This window comes from Oikopleura dioica, chromosome PAR (assembly GCF_907165135.1).
Source record: "Oikopleura dioica chromosome PAR, OKI2018_I68_1.0, whole genome shotgun sequence".
Classification (NCBI taxonomy): Eukaryota; Metazoa; Chordata; class Appendicularia; order Copelata; family Oikopleuridae; genus Oikopleura; species Oikopleura dioica.
Window position 1 is genome coordinate 7581207 of NC_137293.1, and position 15168 is coordinate 7596374.

General features: G+C 42.8%; 3 protein-coding genes, 2 long non-coding RNA genes and 1 other non-coding gene across 7 annotated transcripts in view; 4 read left to right on the top strand and 2 right to left on the bottom strand.

Moving 5' to 3' along the window:
- Nucleotides 1–15168, top strand: part of LOC145703342 (uncharacterized) — an 89833-nt gene that overhangs the window by 26188 nt on the left and 48477 nt on the right. The window lies entirely within an intron of this gene.
- Nucleotides 79–3859, bottom strand: LOC145701586 (uncharacterized). The gene is made up of 14 exons (XM_081778797.1): nt 3593–3859; nt 3464–3547; nt 3135–3416; nt 2054–2142; nt 1867–2009; nt 1706–1816; nt 1533–1666; nt 1342–1491; nt 1165–1293; nt 836–1120; nt 692–793; nt 511–646; nt 400–465; nt 79–317 (listed from the first exon to the last, which is right to left on the bottom strand). Exons 1-14 carry the CDS (start codon nt 3857–3859, stop codon nt 280–282), a joined length of 2016 nt encoding a protein of 671 aa, XP_081634923.1. The 3' UTR covers nt 79–279.
- On the bottom strand, nt 4080–6070 carry LOC145702760 (uncharacterized). 2 transcript variants are annotated; one of them, XM_081780025.1, is made up of 4 exons: nt 5823–6070; nt 5243–5419; nt 4725–5195; nt 4080–4551 (listed from the first exon to the last, which is right to left on the bottom strand). In XM_081780025.1, the coding sequence occupies exons 2-4, from the start codon at nt 5404–5406 to the stop codon at nt 4530–4532; spliced, it is 657 nt and encodes a 218-aa protein (XP_081636151.1). In that variant the 5' UTR covers nt 5407–5419; nt 5823–6070; the 3' UTR covers nt 4080–4529. The 2 variants fall into 2 exon arrangements, with proteins under 2 accessions (XP_081636151.1, XP_081636152.1); XM_081780026.1 differs by lacking the exon at nt 5823–6070 and adding an exon at nt 5469–5787.
- LOC145701587 (solute carrier family 15 member 1-like) lies at nt 11301–13552 on the top strand. The gene is made up of 5 exons (XM_081778798.1): nt 11301–11517; nt 11556–12989; nt 13037–13127; nt 13171–13327; nt 13368–13552. The coding sequence occupies exons 1-5, from the start codon at nt 11339–11341 to the stop codon at nt 13550–13552; spliced, it is 2046 nt and encodes a 681-aa protein (XP_081634924.1). The 5' UTR covers nt 11301–11338.
- TRNAT-UGU (transfer RNA threonine (anticodon UGU)) lies at nt 14091–14163 on the top strand. The gene has a single exon. It is a non-coding gene; the product is annotated as a tRNA-Thr (tRNA).
- On the top strand, nt 14455–14965 carry LOC145704384 (uncharacterized). Its single transcript, XR_014134453.1, has 2 exons — nt 14455–14706; nt 14757–14965. It is a non-coding gene; the product is annotated as an uncharacterized LOC145704384 (long non-coding RNA).

Below are 15168 nucleotides of genomic sequence, written 5' to 3' on the forward strand. Positions count from 1 at the left end.
TAGCCCTGCGTCCCTGCTTATCGATTCTGCACTCGCATCTGACTTATTAAAAACAACGAATTTTTATACTTTGGAATTGTATTTTGTGAATGAAATTGGTGCTCAAACTCTGAGCTCTGAACTGAAGCTCTAGTTACAGTAGAATATTTTTTTTTATTTTGACAATTCATCGGTGAGATGACTTGCTCGTAGTTATGAATTGTCAGTGTTTTTCTTTGTGGTTAGTTGTGAATCGTTTTTAGTGGCAGTTTCGTTTGAAAAGTTGGTATTGGCACACGGTCAGTTGGACGGAAAAGTCAGACAGTGTTTTAGTGGGGCTTTAAAATAAATAATAAGATACTAAGTGTCGGTTGATACATGTCGAAAATATAAAATAATTTAATTTTTGAACTTCTCAACTCGTTGAATCAGCGTTTTCAAGGACAGCAGTGGCTTGGGCGAGCGTTTCTGCAGCATCCAGACCAGCTACAATTCAAGTTTTTTAAAGACTTTTTCTGATTGTCGCTTTACCAATGAATTGCTGGTCTCCGGCAGAAGTAGGTTCGTCTTTCATCATGTCCTCCAGACGAAGGGAATTCGGTGTATTTGCTTGTGCTGATTCGACCGCCGCTGAGGCTTCGGATGTTTGCGGGCTGTGATCGGTGATCTAAAACAAGCATTTCTTCTTTCATACTTTCCTTTCTAAACTTACCAATTCGGGGGCTGTGGAAGAAACGGTGCTTTGTGTTGCTTGAACTGTGGATGTGGCAGTTGTTAGAGTTGCTTGAGTGCTAGAAGGGGCTGCATTTGACTTCTAGGGTTCATTTAGAGAAAGAATGAATGGAGGGATACTCACAGGAGTGGGCCTATTTGGTTTTGAAACGAGAATGATTTGGTTTTGATTGTTGGCGTACTGTACAGGGGCTGGCTGAATGATTTGGAACTGTCCTGTTGCTAGGCGAATGAGCTGGGCGCCCTCCGTCAGCGTGATCTGTTGATTACCAGCGTTGACGATCACTTGCTGGCCTGGCATGGCTTGGGCGATCATCTGTGCGCCGGGAGGGAGAATGATTTGTTGCCGCTGCGGCGGCGGGGGAGGTTGGGGAGAAACTTGTTGGATCAATTGACGCCCATCAGGGGTCTGTAAAATGCGATCAAAGAGGGAAAGTCGTTTAGTTTCAAAACCTGGATGAGTTGATATTGCTGACCAGGTTGAAGATGAGCGTGTGATCCATCCTGGAGCATGACAAGTTGACCCTGTTGTTGTCCACCGCCTTGCTGCATAATCACTGCTTGTTGGGGCTGAGGCTGGACCTGTAAATTGCAATAATTAACCATCATCATCGATCAAAAAGACTTTACCTTTTGAGGACGTTTTTTCCTGATTCTGACGATTTGCTGCTTAGGCTGAGCTTGTTGTTGCTGCTGCTGCTGTTCAGGATGAGGAATCAAACCGAGTTGGGCAGCTTGTTCCGCTGTCAGGACAATTTGCTCGCCACTCTTCGAAGGGGACTAGAATTGATTCGAAGGAAGAAATTAATAAAGAGGTTTACTTGAACAAGTTTGACGACTTGGCGCATTTGTGAAGAATTGTCGCGGAGGATTTGCGGGCTTATCTGCTTCACTTGTCGTGGAATACCTTGAGGAGCTGGAGCGATATTTACGAATTTACCAGATGCTGCAATACCTTCAAATGACATGAGTTTTTATTGATTGTTGATTTTACCTGTATCAAGAACGGCCATTGTATTCTCGTTGTACTGCTCCTTCGGCGGCGGAACTCGCTCCCGCTGTCTTCGGTTTTTGAACCAGTTGGAGACTTGCACTGCAGTTATGCCTGAGTTGCAGAATTAGTTTTAGATTTGCATAGCATACCCATTGACAGACCCGTCAACTCGGCCAAACGACGCCGCTCTTCTTGAGACGGGTATCTGTTCCGGTGATAGCTCGTTTTCAAAACATTGCGAGACTTTTCCTTGAAGCAATAAATCGTGTGTTCTCCGTCCCAAATGGTCCTTGGCAGCGGAAACCTACATCACCATTTCAAAGATCTTTTTTCACAGACTTGTTTTACCTTCTTCGAATTCGGTATTTATCAACAGCTCCTAAAGGCCTGTTCCTCATTCGTTGGACTTCCAAATAGTGCGCTTTGTACCAAAGTTCCTAAAGATTTGGTAAGTTTGGCCTGATTTTGTCAGAAGTTCCTACCTGTAAGCAAGGTCTCGGATTTGGTGTGGCCCGCTGTGCGCGAAAAGGGTTCTTCCAAAGTGGCGCACAAAAAGATGTGCGCGGGTTTTTCGGAGCGCAAAGGAGCTGCGATCGAGGCTCGATCACACCGCGGATATTAGGGATAATCTCGCGCACATATTTTTGTGATCGAGTCACAGCGACCGAATTCTGATGACTTTATTCATCATGAATTTGATTTATTTAATTTAAATTAATCTTATCATAATAACAAGTAGAGAAAATTAATTAAATTATGGCTATTCTCAAAATATGGAAGAAATTTATCTTATGACTGAAATAGACAAATAAACTCCTGATTCAGGAGTCAGAATCTGAACTTTCGATTGATACCTTTTTTTAAATAAGTGTACTTATAAATAAATTTACTTGGTTTCAATAAGTATCACATGAGTTATGGCTGTTCGAAGACGAAAAATTTTTATTTTTTCCGGCCAATATGATTTTACTGACACTTCCTGGCGCCGAGCGGCACTGAGAGGGATTACCATGACCTATTTTTGGCGGTGCGAGAGGTTAAAGTACTTCATCAATAAAACAATTCGAGTTCCGGGTCCCTGTTAATCAATTAATCTTATGATTCATAGGTTATGAATATTATAAATGAATTTAATTTGCAACTTTCAAAAAAGTAAGCTAAAAACAGGCGCATGATTCATTTTTTTGTTGTTTTCAAAGTGATCAATGCCCATCCTTTACTTTTGAATCACGCGACATTTGTGACTGAAAATTTTCGATCACATCATTCTGTGATCGAGAGCTGTGACCGGCCACATCAGATTTGGCGATGTGCGCGAGTGAATCACAGCACTTTCTGTGATCCGCGAATCCGGCGCACATCTTTTTGTGATACATTTCAGGGGACTCATTCTCTCGCACAGCGGGCCACACCAAATTCGAGACCTTGCCTGTAAGAATTGATGATGCTCAGTAGCGAAATGCTGGCTTTCGAGCTGATGATAGAGCGTTTTGAAGTCATTGATGTGAAAGAGAGCAACACACTGTGCGCGAACAACGTCTTCATTTTGATACAGTGACTTGTCGTTTGGAAGAGAGAGCATGAATTTGGTAAGTTTCTCATAATCGCCTTTTTCCATAAGGACGTTGCAGACGCAGGCGATTTGGTTGGGCGTGAAGACGAGGGTTTGCGGTCCTTCTCCCGAGTCGTTCGATGTAGAAACTGGATCGAGCTATAGAAGTGGAGAATTAGGAAGATTTCGGTTTGGGGGAAATTTACTTGTGTAAGAATGTTGATGATATCTGGATCGGTGATCGAGCCAGAACCATGCTGTAAATTTGCGAGTTGCTCGTGTGTAAGTGGCTTCGAAAAATAGTTAAAAGATGCCAGAAGTTATCAAAAATGTACCTCGACTGGAGGAGGGCCAGTTTTGTTCGTCCTGGATCTCCCTCTACCACCAGATCCTGCTGGTGGAAGAAGACCATTCGCAAGTGCTTCATTGTACTGATTTTTAATCACATCTTCATCTCCTTCGATTTCATCATTTTCGATTTCGTCGATGCTCGGATTGCCGAAAGAGTCTTCATAGTCGTCAAACGCAGGATCGAAGCCAGAAGCATCGATTCCGTTGATTTCATTGAGATCTGATTGCTGGAATCGAAAATATTCTACCATTTATAAAATGTCTCTTTTGTACATTGTTTCAATGAAAAGGGCTTATCCGTTTATTTTCTACTTGTCAATAAAATCTACCAATAAAAGCGAGCATAATGGACCATTGCATATTTATATACTTTTTTCCAATATATTTCACAATCTACGTTTTTGCGAGACTTAATTATTCGATCATCAGTGCGCTGTGTACCCCCTCAATTATCGATTCCCGTAACTGTAAGATGGTATTTTCTATTCGCTTCAGAAAGCTGCTGCGCTTGTTTAATGAATCCTCCCGCAGGAAATCGACTTGGAGAAGTTGTCTTGATCGGATTCGCTCCGGGCTCGTCTTCGCATTCCGAAGCTGTCAGAGTGTCTGTAGATTCGTTGCCAGTGTCATCGTCGTCCAAATGCTCATTTTTGATCGACACCTCTCTCGGCTGAGTGCTTTCAGTAACTTCGCTGAATAATTGATTGTTCGAATCGCTAAAGTTTCCGTCGAATTCGTCCTGCGAATGATCCGGGGACGCCGTGCCAACCGCTTCCAACATGTTTATTTCTTGATCAATGACGACTTCGCTTCCGATGCCAATGTCCTTTTCGTCGTCCGAGTTCAAGAAGTTGATGTCGTCATCGTCGTCAGGAAAAGTGATTGTATCGCAATTTGAAATCGGCTTTCCAATAAGTTTGCTCAGAACGTTATTGCTCGGCTTCTTTTTTTTGGGATCGATATTATATATCACCATAAGCGACGATTTCATAAGCTACGGGCTCAAATTAACGCGTAAATTAATGTATCGTAAATCATCCATGATTTTTATAATCAAACAGATGACGACTTCGCTTTTTCTGATAAAACTTAGAATTGAAAATTCTGATCCCATGCCTTTGGAGGACTAGTTTTCGTGTTCTTTGCTTCTGCTTTGATCGGATTCTTTTTCGCTTCTTCTGCTCTTTTTCGTCCAATTTCGCGAAGATTTCTTCGATCCTCGCACCTGGCTTCGTCGACGTCGTTTCTACTTTTGGCACCATGTCGAGAGGATTAATCGGTTCCGTTTTCACAACTTGATCATTTTCGAGTTCTAGTGCGTCTCCATTGGAATCTCCATTTTTCGTCGCATTTGGTCGGATTCTTTGGCTCCTCGGCGACCTTGATTTCGTCGGACTGTCCGTCGACGCTGGCGACAATCCTCTCACAGGGGGACAATCCTCCAGGTCGGGAATGGAACTCTCATCATCTGAGCTTTCTTGATCACCGTTTCTCGATCGACCGTTGGAATTTTGAGGCTCTGGTGAGTTTCGCGCTTTTGGCTTTCTTCCTCTCCTTTTCGGGGAATTTCCTTTTGGCGAATTTACTCTATAATTTCCTCTTAGTACGATCCTGCGAGAAGAGTGTTCAGGTACCTTGCTCTGGGCGAACTGCCATTCTTCGCTTTGGCATCCCCTTTGAGTGTCCTCGTTGGAGTTCCATTTCTAGCTGACCTTTGTCTTTTGGTAGGAGGTTCGACCGCTTGAGGTGAATGATTGCCACTTTCCTTCTCGCCTCGCCTGCCCCGTACTTCTGGCATCACTTACAAAGCACTACAAAACTCCTCTTAGCAAGGATTAATTCACTCGCACATCTTTTTACTTGATTCACGCCACGAAAGAAACGGAAGAAGAAAGGGTCACTGTCATTTCTATCAATTTAATTAGTGAATTCAATGAATTCAAAGAGAAAAGGAGCATTTTCAAAGGAGAAATTGATTTTTTCAGACGTCATTTCAGGTCTGGGCTTGGCAGCCTGTGTACGAAACCTGAGTCAGGGTCTTAGAACACGGCTTTCGAGCAAAAAATTAAATTCGACTTTGAAGTTTTACTTTTTTTAATGTTTTAAATTGAATTTTCATTGATTTTGACTCTAGTATTTACTCTATGACTGAATAAACGGATGTCCGACTGTCCGATATTCTTGACTTTAGAATTGGCTTGATTTGGATTTCACCTTGGCGAGAGAGATGGTTCGATTCGTGGCTGGGCGCGGTGAGGCGGGTGGCCGGTGGGCCGCGAGTGTTGCTGCTCCTGCTCGCTCGTGGGACGAGGCGCCTCTGTGTTTGGGTTGTTGTTAGGGCGAAAAAGGGGGCTGGTTCGGGTTTCGGACTCTGCGTGGTCAAACTGTAAAATGAGCGAAACGGCGTCGGGTAACGCTTGAATCTGTCCCCACGCGCCTGCCCATTCGTCCACGCCTGCCTCCGCCACCTCCACCGCCCACTCCTGCCTCCCTGCTCATTGGCTGCAGCCAAACGCGTAGGAACCGCCCACACTCCGACCACCAGACGAACTTGATCACGTAGCGCACGGATGATCCTGAACTCGCACGTAGCGACCTCCAGCTCAGCAGATTTTCAAACAAGATGCATTTTTTCCACGATATCAGTTTTCCAGCCTTGCGAAATTGAGTGAACAATAATGATAGTTTTCGGTGACATTTATTGAAATAAATGAGGTCGATTTTGACGACGGGGGAGGGGTTTACGAGGGAATACAGCTTTTTAAGTGCGCTTTTCAAAAAGTTTAGAATTCAATATGTACAGAAGAATAATCGTAATTTGACGGGAAGACAGTCTGAACGACGAGCCAGAGCTAAGGACGAGGAGGAGAAGAATATACAGTCTTAGGGGTTCACCTGAGCTCTGGCCGAAGGTGATATTTACAGTCTGACAGTAGTAATGGCCTCAATCGCGAAAGCTTGTCTTTTCGCTGCCATGAGTCGATTTTGGGTATTGCTAAATTTCAGCATCGGGCCGATTTCTTCAGGAGAAGAGCTTCCCTTTCTCGACTTCCGGCTGCAGTTGTCGCTCTCTCCAGATCGAAAAAGGAAGTATAAAAATTTCATTGCTTTCGTAATTGCCGACTGCGACACCCTCTTTCTCGATGTGTTGGTGTTTTTCTTGAGCCAGACGGTCGCTGCTTCTGTCCCATGATCCGGACATGAGTCTCTAAATACGCAAGGGCTGGCAGGGCGCCAGCGTTGCGCCATCTGTGGATAGGTGGGGATAGCGGGATGCCCGATCCCGAAATTTTCTGAACCTGAAAGGTCAAGAGGGCTCCCAGCTAATCCCTGGAATTTTCGCCACCTCTTCACGGACATTCTATTTCTAGTGAATTTCGGCTCTTGGTTGGTTAAGATTGAGTATTGCCAACTTGGAAGTCAACAAAAGTCGAACGTTTTCAAGCCTTTAAATGATGCATTCATGCTACGCTAGCATTTCTCCTTGGCAAGTTACGTAACTCCCTTGTCCTTAATTTTGTAGACAGTTGTTGGTCATGCAGAAACAACAGCTCAAGTTAGTTATCAGCTTCATAAACTCGATGTTTTCAACTTTCAAATTTCAAGATAATGAAACCGGTCTATTTCTTTACTTTTCTAAGTTCCTTTTTGACCATCAATACTATCGTAATCGACTGACCCCGCAACGTTGTCGTTCGGCTTGAAAACCTGCTGAAAGCTCACCCACGATGAAAGGTAGACTGAGTTCTACAGTGCTTGCTGAATTTTGAAGTTATTCAATAGTCTTGTCGGCTAGGATCGCCTTTGAAAGGTCCTTGTCACCTCGCCAGATTTTATGATTTCAACTCAGCACGCACTTTCACGCGTTCAATTGTTATTGAACCCCCTTTATTCTGTACTTGCGGGAAGCCACCGGGGAATATAAACTTGGCAAGAGCTCAGACAGAGACATTCATTATTAATTAGGCAGGATAAAGTAGCGGTAGAAGAGTTGAAATCCCTCGTCTTCGTATTCTTCGTTCGAGATGAATGAGATGATCACAGCCGTGTCTTATGTAAAAGCTCAAATATAGCAACTTAAAATTACGAACGAGCCATGTTGGCGGATTTATCTTGTAAATAAAGAACAATCCGGGTACAAAAGGAGTTAACACGTGCTTGAGAGAGTGGGTTCGAACCTTCGCTCCTGTGAATTTTCGCGGTGCAAACCAATGTGGCTGGTAGAGGCCGCAAAAACGCTCGCCCAATATTTCTCGATGGTGGTTCGATTTATGGTCTAGTGCTTTGCACCTCCAGATGCTGCTTTTTTCCTGAATATTTGCAAATTAAAGTAATTTATTTCGAACCAGGGCCTAATCGATCCTCGGTGCAGTTTCTGGTGATGTCGATATCCATTGATAAATTGAAGAATTGTATTCCCATCCCTTCGGGAATTCCAAATTCCCAGCGACATTTCATGTCCGGCTCGTATTTTTCTGGATATCTAGGTCTGGGCTCGGCAACCTGTGCGGAAAACCTGAGTCAGGGTCAGAAACAGCTCTGAAGCGGCTTTACCAGAAATTTTCGTGGCTTTTCATTGATGCTGTTTCTGACCCTGACTCAGGTTTTCTACACAGGTTGCCGAGCCCAAAGCCAGGAGATTGAATCATTCCCTCCTAAAATTGCAAATTATAGAGCTGATGATCAATTGATCAATCAAAAATCGTCCTATTTGTGTGAAATTTCTTCCGCCCTTGGGTACCAATTATCTCCCGGAAGGAAGAAACTAGCCCATAAATCCTTTCAATTTTCACACATTCACATGGCCTCCTCCCTGAAATGGGCCGTAAACCTGTTCCGTGCTGTTCCTGTCTGTGTCGTGATTGTAATCAATTCGGAAGTCACAATTGCGACGGCACGCCGAGCCATAAACCAGCTGGTATCCTTCCAAGCAGCTGCAGATCACACCATTAGTTCCAGAAAAGTGACAGGAATGCTCGCAGCCTCCGTTGTTTGACGCACATGGCGTCCAGACGGCAGAGAAGCGAACTTCAAAATCGCGGATTCGCGAATTCTTCAAAGGATGATTTCCCCTTTATAATTACGGGAAGAGTCAGTAGAGTAGAAAATAGTAACTAATTTGACAAGTTTTTGGAACCGATCCCGCCTGGCGAAAAATTTTACTTCCGCCTTGTCGTTCCGGATTCGATAAACTCGATTATCCAGTGGCCCGTTGCGTAGACCAAGGATCTTGCTTTTTTCAGGGGCGGTACTTCCGATAACAATTGATTTCGGGCATATTTTAATGATACGAAGAATCAAAGCGACTTCCTGAATTTCAATGACGCTGCTCCACCCCATCCCTATTGATTTTGATGTTTTGGTAACGCCTTGGAGGCAGATGATCTATCCTAGCTGTTTCCAGGGTTCACTTTTTTTAATTTCTTGTTTGTGAAAGCAACAATTCATTCATCAATGATGACCCACTTTCCTTCGATATGGTAGCCCACTGGGCTCGAAATCGTCGTGAGGCAGATAAGGTCGGCTGACAATCGATCATTTGAGGGATAAAATGGGTTGATCAATGAAAACGTCGAAGATGCTGTTAGATCTGCGCGAGGTTGCCGATCGATTTCGAAAAAATTGCGAAAGTTTGAATTTTACCGCGCAATCTCACACAGAATAAAAATTCATGAGACGGATTTACTCCTTGAATTATCATCCTCTTGAACTTTGTGAGAACCAGGAAGACCTCTTGAAAGCCTTCTTGAGGCGCTCTCAACCTTTGTTTGTAAAAAAGTTCATCCTTGCCGAAACAAAGTTGCCCCAAACGGAGGATTATTGCAGACTGATTTCGATTACTGCTCGTGTTTATCAACAAACCTCAATCCTATTTTCCGATGACAATCCGGTACGAGCTCCACTGAATGAGAGTTTTGTACGGCCAAACTTTTTGGCGCAGTGTTATTTTAGTTCAATTTGGTTCGAACTACTGAGGAGTTTGAGCGTTCCAAAATACAAAAAAAAAAACTCGTCCCGGAAAAAGTCGCGTTGGCGGAAAACAAGTCGACCAATATCGTCACGTGCTGGGATGAGCTTCGGAAGTCGCTTTTATCAATCAAGGATGGGAAGAGTAATTTACTGTATTTGGCTCCAGAAGGGCACTTTGATATCACGCTCCGTGTTTTCGGCTTAGCCTGAAATTACTCCCTTGGAACCAATCCTTGGCTCAACCCGTGGCCCGTCTTTTATCGTGTTTACAAAATTATTATTGCCTTGCTTTAAAATTTGTGCATTTGTAAACACGAAGCATAAATTTCGATCCATCCATCTGAAATCTCTTCAAGCAATTTGACCTTGATTTTTAGACCGTCACTGACAATGACTCCGAACTGACAATTTTCTCCTCCGAAAGCGATATCATCCGCTGACAGAACGAGTCGTTTATTAAGAAAAATGCTTCGTCCACAAGTTCTGCAATTGTACATCGACTTGATTCTCCATTCATCAATGAAACTGAGCGATTTTCTATGACCGACATCTTCTTTTATAGAGTTTTTGATGTGTATAGACCTGAGTCAGGTGTTGAAGAGCTAAAATGAAAAGCCGCGTAGCGGCTTTTAAGAACGATGCCGCGAAGCGGCTTCACAAAATGACTATCTCGATGCTTTCAAAATAATTGCAAATCCGCTTTGCGGCTTCTTTTCTAAATTTAATCCTTCTTTCATTTTAATCCTTGAGAACCTGACTCAGGTTTTATACACAGCTTGCCGAGCTAAGGCATTGATATTCTATTTTGTCTTTCAAAAACTCATCTTTGTCAATCATCAACTCGGGCAGAAATTCCATCACGGGCAAGCTATTCCATGTAAAATCGTAGACACCGTAGTGCATGATACTGTAAGGGTCGTAAGGTAAACCAAACGATTCAATTTCCTCCTCGATTTTGAAGTTCTTCCTATTATCTGGGTGAATGTTTTCCCATAGGATTCTGACGGCTGTGTCTCTATCAGGTCTAGACATTTCGTGGTAAAAGCCGAGCGCGTGGCCAATTTCATGGGCAATCGTGCCGACTTCATCGCATCCTGGTCCCACAGATATTGCTTGAATATCGGAGTCGGTTTTGTGACCCACTTCTGAGCAGCATCCGCAGTATCGAGTTGTAAAAATGACTCCATCGCCGTCGACTCCGCTCATGGGAAGAAACCTGACGCAACTGGCCTTTTCCCAAATCTATTCTGGAATAATCAAAGTCAGATTACTCGATGTACATTAATTTTATCCCTGACAGAATCGCCCGCTTGATTTTCTTGACCATCAGTTGATCAAACTGCCCATCAATAAGATATGGAACAATGCCATCTTTCCAGTAGATCGTAGCTCTAGCAGTGCCAAGATGAAAGTTGAAAAAAGTTAGAAAAAGCTGCTGAAACAACATTGTGGTACTCTTCTCTACTCAATTTACTCTAAGTAAACCTCTTCAAAATTTTCAACGAATACTCTTTTGAACAAAGAGGCTTTGTTGTCGCAGTGAAATTTAATGTCAAGGAAGGAAGAGAGTCAAGGTCCAATCGACGAGCGATTTCGCAAGGGTTTGCAATTTTCGAAAATAAATTTCTGTTGAAAGTTCGAAGCGTTATTTTGAAAGTTTATATTCAATTAAATGAGCGCACTATATTTGCGGTCAAATAAGAAACTCTTTTATACGTTTCTGTCGTCCCACTTTCCTCGCAGAGTAGTCCTTCCGTCAAATGCTTTCGGGACTTGTCGGAAAATTCGTAGAAAAGGGCACCTTTCCAAAATGGAAGGGTGCTTCTTGGCTTTTTGCGGAGAATACTGCAGAGAGATTTGCTTATTATGGAATGCGCGCGGTGTTGATTCTTTTTATGAAGGATGTTCTCGACTACGATGACGATACTGCGACTATCTGGTGAGTGAGTGTTGCAGATTTAGTGCAAGATCTTCTAGGTACCACGCTTTCGTTACTCTAACCTACATTTGGCCACTTGTGCTTGCTATTCTTGCAGACAGCTTTCTTGGAAAGTACAGGACAATTTTCATCGCGATTTGTGTCTATGTAACTGGTGCAATTCTTGCCTCCATTGGGACTATGCCCAGCGTTTTTGGGGATGGATATGTAGACAACGAAGAAGGAGAGAACTGGTGGAGACTCAGTCAACCAGCTGTTCGGGGAGTTGCGTTATCAGGTCTTATGCTCGTCGCCTTCGGAAATGGTATGAAATCATGCGTCGCTCCAATGGGTGGGGACCAGTTCGAGCCAGAAGACGCGACGAATATTTCCAGATTCTTTGCTGCCTTCTATTTTTCGACAAACGTTGGCGCTTTCGTCACCCAGTTTATAACCCCGCTATTGCGCGATGTTCAATGCGGAATGGACGAATATGGCGTCGAGTCTTGCTACTTGTTGAGCTTTTGGACCTCGACTGGAATCATTTTCGCCGCGCTGCTACTTTTCCTTGGCGGGACGCCTTGGTATTATGAAAAGCCTTCTGAGGGCTCTCCACTTTTGAAGCACGGATGTGGCGCGATCAAAGTCATTGGGAGCATTTTGATCATGTACATACCGGTTCCATTCTTCTGGGCTCTCTTTGATCTCCAAGGAAGTCGCTGGACACTTTCAGCATTGCAGCTCAATGGAAAGCTTTCTGATACGTTCTACATTCTTCCAGACCAAATTCAATCCTTGAACCCACTTTTTGTCCTCATCCTCATTCCCCTCTGTAATTCAGTTGTATTTCCTCTTCTCGCTCGTTGTAACATTTTGACAACACCACTGCAGAAGATGTCAACTGGCATGTTCCTTGCCGTCGGCGCTTTTATCATTTCTGGGTTCTTGCAGATTGGAATCGAAGATGGCCTCACCCCTGTTCCTGATTATTATGGCCAAACAGTAGTTGTCGTAGCAAATGGTGATAGCAGTTGCTCTCAGCTAACTGTATCTTCTGAAATTTGGGATGATGATATGGTTCTTCGGAATGGCGAAAGAACTGATACCTACGGAACTGTTCTTGACCTTAGCGATGTTAGAGGGAAAGACATCAAACTCAGTTGCAATGGAAACCAACTTGAAGTTATCTCCCTCGATGAAGATAACGTCAAGGAAAATTCAGTCAATACCTTTTTCTGGCAAGAAAATGGGTACGATGTCTTCGAAGCCCGCTACGCAAAATCCTCAAATAATTATGTCATCTTCCAAATGCTCAACCCAACAAGTCTCTACGCGAGTCTTAGCCAGCCAAATAACGAAAACTCTTTCCCATCTAACTTCAGGAATATCGAGCGACTCGAACCCGGTGGAATCAACAACGCCAACGTCAGCACAACTACTTATGATTCGAAGAGTACTGGCTTCGATTTGAAAGTGGATCTTTTTGAATCAAGGTAAGTTTATCTTCAGTAATAAACGGAGTCAGATAAAACTAAAATAGCTCGTCGACTAATATCAGAAAGACATGCACGCTGAAATTTGTAGATGCCGTGAAAGATGGCCTCCTTGTTGATGGTCTTACGGAAGAATGGGTAGTTCCATCGTCAGTTTTAACAGTATTATGAAATTTTTAAGGGCGTCTCTGCTATTTACACGCTCATCATTACCGAAACATCTTCCGGTTGCAAGATCAATGTGCACAAGGACTCCAACTCCGCGCAACTTTCCATCATGTGGTTCATCCCGCAATATTTCGTCATGACACTTGCAGAAGTGTTAATCAACGTCACAGGTTAATTGACATCCTAATCTCGTCCCTACAAACTCTTTAGGTGTCGAGTGGGCATATACTGAGGCTCCTCCGAGCATGAAATCTGTCGTCAATGCCTTCTGGGTGCTTACTGTTTGTGTTGGTAATTTGATTGACTTGATCATTGTTTCCATCAAATTCACGGAGAAGCAGAGCTCGGAATACTTCCTTTTCGGAATGAGTTTGACATTCAGTTCAAATCAATAAGAAACTACAGATCGAAAACTCAATAAAAAGCCGGTCTAATGGCTGTGGCCGCTCTAGCGTTCGCCCTGCTGGCGTATTTCTACTACGAATATGTTGAAGAAGGAGCATATGATGAGTTTGAGGCAAATGTGTCAAGTGGCAAAAATAATCAAGTTGCGAATTTCGAAGATCCAGAAGAAAAGCAAGAAGAAGACAATCAAGAAGCAGAGAGCAAAGAAGAAGAAGACTGTGAAACTGAATCTAAAAAAGACGATGCCACTGATTTCTGAATTTTGTTTGTAATCTTAGATGAAATATATTTTAATAAAATTATTTTCACAAGGAATAATATGGGTTTATCAGAAAAAAAGAAGGAGAATGATAAGAGAATACCGATGGCTTTCGCTCTAATATCCAACAGCGCCACCACTTCGTGTCTCGACAAATTTGATTGGCTTACCCGAATCCATATGTGGATACATGGGCGATTTTTCGGGCGAACGCCAGAAACCATCGAAGCTTTATAATTTATAATGTTCAAGAGTCTGTGCGTCCTCAAGCCTCCTTAGCTCAGTGGTTAGAGCACTGGTCTTGTAAACAAGGGGTCGGTGGTTCGATTCCGCTAGGAGGCATTCTTTTGACAATTCTAGCGCTAGAAATTCAATATTTTTTAATCCAAAATAAATAGTAACTCGATAATAGTGTAATATACTTTATATAATATACACTAATTCTTATGGGTACTTCAATCATTTAAAATTACTAAGAAATTAGTCTAAAAGATTGCGTCGTCAGCGTTTTATGTTGCTAAAGTTACGATGTTGTTCATAAAAGCAGGGATGATTGTCTTTCTTCGTGACTAAGAGCCTCTTTTATTACCCCCATCGATAGAGAAAGCGTTTCCTCTTCACTATCGCAATCAGCATCGCAAAAAGGGACCCTCGAAAAACTCAAAAATGCGTTTATTTTTGCTTCTTTTCGCACTTTTCAGAGATTCCTCTGCAGAAGAAAATCCACTGATCGAAAAGGGAATATGCTTCGAAATGCCAGACAGTCATTTTCAAGTGCTAAAGGCACTGTCTGACAACTGGAAATGCACGGTGCCCAAGTGTTGCTTCGGCGACTATACAATTTGGGATGGAAGAGTCGAATGCGAAGTTGAAGATGATGCCGAGGTACTAATTTCAAGCTTTCCAGGAAAAACGAGATTGATTTGTAATTTTAGAAAACTGAAGACGGGATCGAAATCGGGCACTGCAAAATTTCATCGACCGGTTGGGCAATTATTGGGGCCACAATTGCTGCTGTCGTTGTTGGGATTCTGATAATCTCCTGCGTTATTAATTGCTTCTGTAAATGTTGCTGCTGCTTTAAAAATTGAATTGATAGAAACATTCTCGTTCCGGGAAATTAATAAAAAGATCAATTATTTTACTTCATTTTGAGTTTATTTTTAGTCGAACAACAGTTTTGGTTAACAAAAATATGGTTAATATAGATGGTTAATAATCTCGTTATTATACCTTGACCAGGACTTAAATTGCGTGAATTTCTTAACTGCATAAAGAAACTTCTTCTTTTCGATTATATTAGCGTTTTCATTTCAAAAGAGGATAAGGAGGCACTCAAGGCATTTT